This window comes from Hordeum vulgare, chromosome 1H, assembly GCF_904849725.1.
Source record: "Hordeum vulgare subsp. vulgare chromosome 1H, MorexV3_pseudomolecules_assembly, whole genome shotgun sequence".
Lineage (NCBI taxonomy): Eukaryota > Viridiplantae > Streptophyta > Magnoliopsida > Poales > Poaceae > Hordeum > Hordeum vulgare.
In genome coordinates, this window is record NC_058518.1 from 463129994 (window position 1) to 463136086 (window position 6093).

General features: G+C 43.3%; 1 protein-coding gene across 1 annotated transcript; it reads right to left on the reverse strand.

The window, feature by feature from the left end:
• Positions 1–1401: 1401 nt before the first annotated feature.
• LOC123415039 (protein SODIUM POTASSIUM ROOT DEFECTIVE 3-like) lies at positions 1402–5428 on the reverse strand. Its single transcript, XM_045106696.1, has 3 exons — positions 4701–5428; positions 3449–3524; positions 1402–1855 (listed from the first exon to the last, which is right to left on the reverse strand). Exons 1-3 carry the CDS (start codon positions 5082–5084, stop codon positions 1737–1739), a joined length of 579 nt encoding a protein of 192 aa, XP_044962631.1. The 5' UTR covers positions 5085–5428; the 3' UTR covers positions 1402–1736.
• Positions 5429–6093: the final 665 nt, after the last annotated feature.

Below are 6093 nucleotides of genomic sequence, written 5' to 3' on the forward strand. Positions count from 1 at the left end.
CATGTCTTGATAATACTTTCTGGATTTTTGTGGCAGGTGCATTTGTAGACCCAATAATTCAATCAGTATAGTATTATATTTCTCTTTGCAATTGCATTGAAGCACAATGACAACTCTATTTTCTCATCACAAGAATTCAGATTGCTGTGTTTCAACCACACATATTTTGACGTCATTTTTTAAATCTACAACTCCAAGCACAATATATAACCCGCAAAGTTACATATATAGTATATAAGTTAAACACGAATAAGTTCATTGCCCACGGAGCTGCCACAGATGGACAGCAAAGTCATCAAGAGGTTGCTCATGCTTCATGCTTTCTTCAAGCATTTTCGGAGTCGGTTTCATTTTTATTCTTCAGAGGTGTCACAGGCTTCACATATGTGTGTCCCTCATTCTCAATAGACGCCAGCAAGCTGTAACCACACATCACTGTAGCATAATTTCTGGGAATCTAACGGTGTCTATAGGGATAACACTATCATGCAAACACAGGAACGCTACAGCAAGTGTTAGGAACCACTCGTGTAGCAAATTGACATGGTTATCATGTCTGCCTTCAACCTTTTTTCGGCCTGCAAACTTTACACCTTTTACAGAATAACAGTAGGGCAAGTTAACACTTTATACAGGAAACCACAAAAATTACTGCAACTATTTCATTGGAATTGTAATGTAAAATTCTAGTTTTCCAGAAACAAATTGGGAACTCACTTGTTGCCAGGGCCGCAAGACTAATTCCCACATGAGATGCTATTTTAATATGTTCCAGCTATATATTGCAAACACAGAAATTATTAGAAATCGTAAACATTTTTTAAATTCATGATTTTTTTTACAATGTCTGAATTTTCTGAATAACTAACATTGTATGATTTCATGAACATTTTTTTAGAACTCACAACTTTTAAAATTTGGATTTTTGGGAAATTATAAAATAATTTAAAGATAGGAAAAATAAAAAATTTAATGAGAAAAGAAAAGGCATAAAAATAAAGATAAAAACATGGGACACACATGAAAACGTATTGAAAGGAAGATGTGCATGCTAGCTGCAATAAAAAGAAAAAGGGAGACTCAGAAAAATAAGGCCATAGGAAGTAGGGTTCGAACCCGGGTCATCCCTCAAACAGCATGGGGCCTCAACCACTACGCTACACGTATGTTAGTAACAATTTCTTGTCCAAACTTATAAGAACGTAACCTCACGACGATTTTTACAGGAAAGAAAATCTGTATCGGTTTTTTTAACTTGTGGATGGCATGGTGGGTTATTTAGAGCAACTTTAGAGATAAAAACTATGACGTACGACAGAAGCAGTAGCTGCTTTATTATTAAGGAAAGAAAATTCTAAAAAAAACTTATATTTAAGAACGGATAGAATACACACAATAATGGAACCTAGAAAACCAGATCTTTTGAAAAATCTCGCAATGTCCACAATTGAAAGCCAAGTGTTCACATAGGTATCGCGCCTTACAGTTCTTGCCGTCTCCGGCCCGTGCCACATCGGCGACGCGACCCATGAAAGTGTATGGATATAAGTCAAACACGGCTTAGAGAAAGGCGTGGGAACAAGCAATTTACGCGCCCCTTTGTTGGGAGCGAGCATGAAGGACTAGATCTCAAAATATAGTATTTCCCCCGAGGGTCGGTACACGGATTAAGTTTGCCAATGGGCCATTTAGTACAAACAATAATTTATGCTGGGTAGGATGAATGATGAGAAGATTCACATGAGCAGCTCAGCCTTCTTGACCTTTGAGATGCTCTCGAGGACGCCCGCCGGGGACACGTGACCCATCACCGTCACCTTCTTGCTCTCCAGATCGATGCTGAACGACGTCACCCCTGCACACACGCATTGCTTCCACGCAGTCAGTGAAAAGTGAAAACCCGACCGGCCGGCCCTTCAGACAAGCAAGCATGCATGAACCAACAGAATTACTTCTACTCCAGGTCAATTAGTAGGAGTACATTTTACAGTAGCTTCAACGGATGCATGCTGCATGCATTGCATGCATGCACCAGTCACCAGTCTTCACTTTTGACAGTCGCTGGAGACATACAGCCCAGCTAGCTACCTCGCTGCACAGGAACATGCAACTTACTCCCTCCGTTCCTAAATACTCCCTCCGTCCTAAAATAAGTGTCTTAAGCTTAGTACAATTTTATACTAGAGCTAGTATAAAGTTGAGACAGTTATTTTAGGACGGAGGAAGTATAAGCCTTTTAAGCGATTTCACTAGATGTCTACATACGAAGCAAAATGATTGAATGTACACTCTAAAGTATGTCTATATACATCCATATGTAGTTCAGTAGTGAAATTTCTACAAAGACTTATATTTAGAAACGAAGGGAGTACTAGACAGTTTTATAACGTAGCGACCTGCAAATCGCCATACGTACCACGTATTCTCCTACGTGTGCATGCACATGCACGTCACTGTGTTCGGCGTATACCGGCACGGGAGAGAGAATTATTCAGGGGTTGGAAAGATGCACTACCACGTGAGGTTTCTGAAGCCTGAGAATTTTCAAAGGCTGCCCAGCTAGTGCTAAACGATTTGCACTTTCCACAGAGGAAGAGCCTTTTCAGAGAGGGTGGTAGACGGGCAAGTGTAGGCTGCAGTTCAACATGACTGTAGTTTAAGATCTGTTCGAGGCCCAGTTGTGATTTCACATGGATATGCATGTTGGAGCTCGGCAGTACCAAGTGGCTGGGTCGCGGTGGCGCATCCAGGATGACCACGATCCGAATCCTGTCGGGAATGAACTTGTGTTGTCCCATTCTATTTTAGTACATGTAATGTCCATGGGGCTCGCCCTCCCATCGAATCTCGTTGGTACTTTTTTATTATTGGAAATGAGATTAACCGATCGGCATCTGGGTCACTGTGATGCATAACCATTTATATTAATTATTAAGAAGACTAAGAACAAATGCAACCACTGTCGAACCACATCTCCATCCTAAAATAAGTGTCGTTGATTTAGTATAACTTTCTACTAGATCAGCGATACTTAGTCTAGGACGGAGTACAAAATAAGCATCTCTAAGATTAAATCAACTTTTTCTACAGCAATGCCTTCAATGTATCTCGCTGGTACATTCAGGATAATTTCTTTATGTGAACAGAATGAATAGATAGTTTATCACGGATACTTTATGTGTATTTCAAAACTAATCGATGTTTGTGTAAGTGCTACCAACTCTCAAGCATGGATATTAACCTGGCAGCTATACGAAACAATCTAAACTTACGGGAAAAAAATATACAGAAAAATAACTTTGTTAGCGAGCACTTATACAAGATACAAAGAGATAATAATAAGAAGAAGTAAAACGAAGTGTCAATCTAGATTCTGAAATATCGTTATTGTGTTTTGCATGCATGTTTTAATATAAATATGTTAACGCTAATCTTGTCACATACATACCTTCCATTTTGGAGATGTGCTTCCTCACTTTCCCTGCACATCCCTGGCAGTGTATAGCCACCTTCATCACGACCACCTGTGGACGTACGTACAAGAGCATCAGATCTCCAACAACACTTTTGCTTTGATAGATCCTCCTCCTTTTACGGCTGCATGCATCTCTCGGAGTCCGGGGCTATGCCTCCTTTTCTAAAAAAAAGACCCTCCTTCTTTGTAAAATGTACAAAAGAAAACATATACCCATCTCATATTGTAGACTTTTATATCACCGTAGGTATATCCCATCTCATATTGCATACATACGACGGTCTGTAGTGTACAATACAAGATAGATATACGTCCCCTTTCTATATTTTAGGGAGAGGGTCTACCGAAGCACACCTCCTCCAACAATTAAGCTGAAACACAAGTAGCAAATGCGCCTCTAGGTACTAGCTACTTCCTCCGTCCTATATTAATTGACACTCAAACAAATTATCTATCTATTACTTTGACCAAAATTAATTTGGTTGGCAAAAACAAAAGCAAGCACAGCTTGATCTAACCTGCATGGGATGGTACCTATGGTCCACAAGCTAAGTACTACTACTAATCTCTTTATTTTTTTTCCTTCTCTGAACGATACTGTATTAGTGTAAGGACGTGTCTACTGTGCTGCAATCTGGACCGCTTGTGACCTTCCACTGTTCTGCAGCGTAGTCCTTTTTGCTTCTTTATTTGGCGTTAATGTTGTTACTGTCTCTCACACATCTCCAGTTTTGACCTCACCATATTGATGGGAGGAAGTTACTACTACTGTTACCGAGTAAATGCATGCATCTCGGGCCCTGGGGCAAAGGGCCTGGCTCATTACAGTTGTAATATTGCACTATAATTTTCAACATATACGTACGTATAATTGAAATGCATCACACGTGTGAAAGGAGAACTGAGGCCAAATAGGCAAATACTCCCTCCGTTTCAAAATAGAAGAACTTTTAGGTATTTCACTAGAAGACTACATACGGAACAAAATGAGTGAATCTACACTTTAAAATATGTCTATGTACATCCGTATGTAGTTATAGTACAATCTCTAAAAGGTCTTATATTTAGGAACGGAGGGAGTAAATTGAAATGCATATGGTGCTGGTACAATGAGTTCGCGAGGATTTGTCCTTGTGCTGAAGTGAAAGCGTTTGTAAAGAAATGTGCAAAGTGCAAACAAAACACTACGTGCTGGAGCAGAATACGGGCTGTCGGGGCTACGTACTTGGAGGATTTGGTCTCCGGGTGCCACTGCCGCCGTCGGCGCGGCGGGTGCCCGCTTAGCCGCCGCCGTGTCCCGCGCCGGCGTCTCCACGGGGCTCTTGGTCACCATCGGCAGCGTCACGGCCACTGGCGCTCCGCGCCTCCTCGGCATGGGCGGCGGTGGGGGCGGCGCCACCCGCCTGGACGAGACACGCGTGGCGCCGGGCCCGTCGCACCCAGCGCCGGCGCCGCCAAGGCGCACGTACCTGACGTCGTGCAAGACGCGCGCGTCTTCGGCGATTGTTGCCCGGTCGGCGCGGCGCCCGACGACCATAGACCGTGCGTCCCCCGGCACACAGACCGCCGTCGCCGCCTGCGACCGGCACAGCATCCCCCCAGCCCTCATGCCACCCACACGAACTACCGTGCTTTAGCCTCCCCGTGCAGTGCTGCTGCTACACTACACCCCACACTAGCAACGTAGCACTCACCAAGAACTACACGGGACCGGAGAGGGAGAAGAAGAGAGGGTCGCCCTCGCAGACTTAAAAGGAATGAAGAAGCGGTGGGAGGAGCTGAAGAAGGAAGTTGCTAGAATCACGGCGAGTTAATGGCGTTTTTTGTATGGTTTCTCGCTCCCTCCCTTTTCGACCGATGCCTCTCCTCCCCGTTTGACGTTGTGTGTAGGGTGAGACAAGATTGGGATTATTGCTCGGGCAAAAGCCATGTTGTTTTCTTGGCTGAAGCCATATGTGCGTGTCGTGTGTGCCACTGCCATGCCTGCCTCATGGAGTCATGGACTACTGGGCTCTTGGTCTGGTGCGCCCTGCGGCGAACAGCGACAAGATGTGGTGCCGGGCCTCGCTCCGCCGGGTGGGTACGTTTCTGACGTCGCCCGCTTGTGAGACTGCAGACCATGGATGGAACCCATTCTGCCATTCACACAGCCTGCCGATAGAAACACAGAAAACGAGGATGTAGGATGGGGCATGCGTTAACATTCACTACCGTTTACTAGTCTTTTTTGTATTTTTATCATATTGAACAATAGTTTTAACTAATAAAATATGAGTTATGTACAAATATGAATTTAACGATATATTTTTTGGCTCCCAGAGTTGGGTTAGCTGGAACCTTGCTCTTGCCTTCTTCTTGTGACATACTCCTTCCGTCCTAAAATAACTGTCTCAAGCTTAGTATAATTTTGTACTAGAGTTAGTACAAAGTTGATACATTTATTTTAGGACGGAGGGAGTACATTTATATTTTGTTAGTTAAATATGTGGTCAAATTCGACCCAAAATATGATGGGGAATAATAAAGCCAGATGGATTACTATTCCCCGTGCATATCGTTTGATAAGTTTTCTTGCTCGTCGCATCTTCCTTCCCTTCGTGGTCCACACTCTTCCTAGC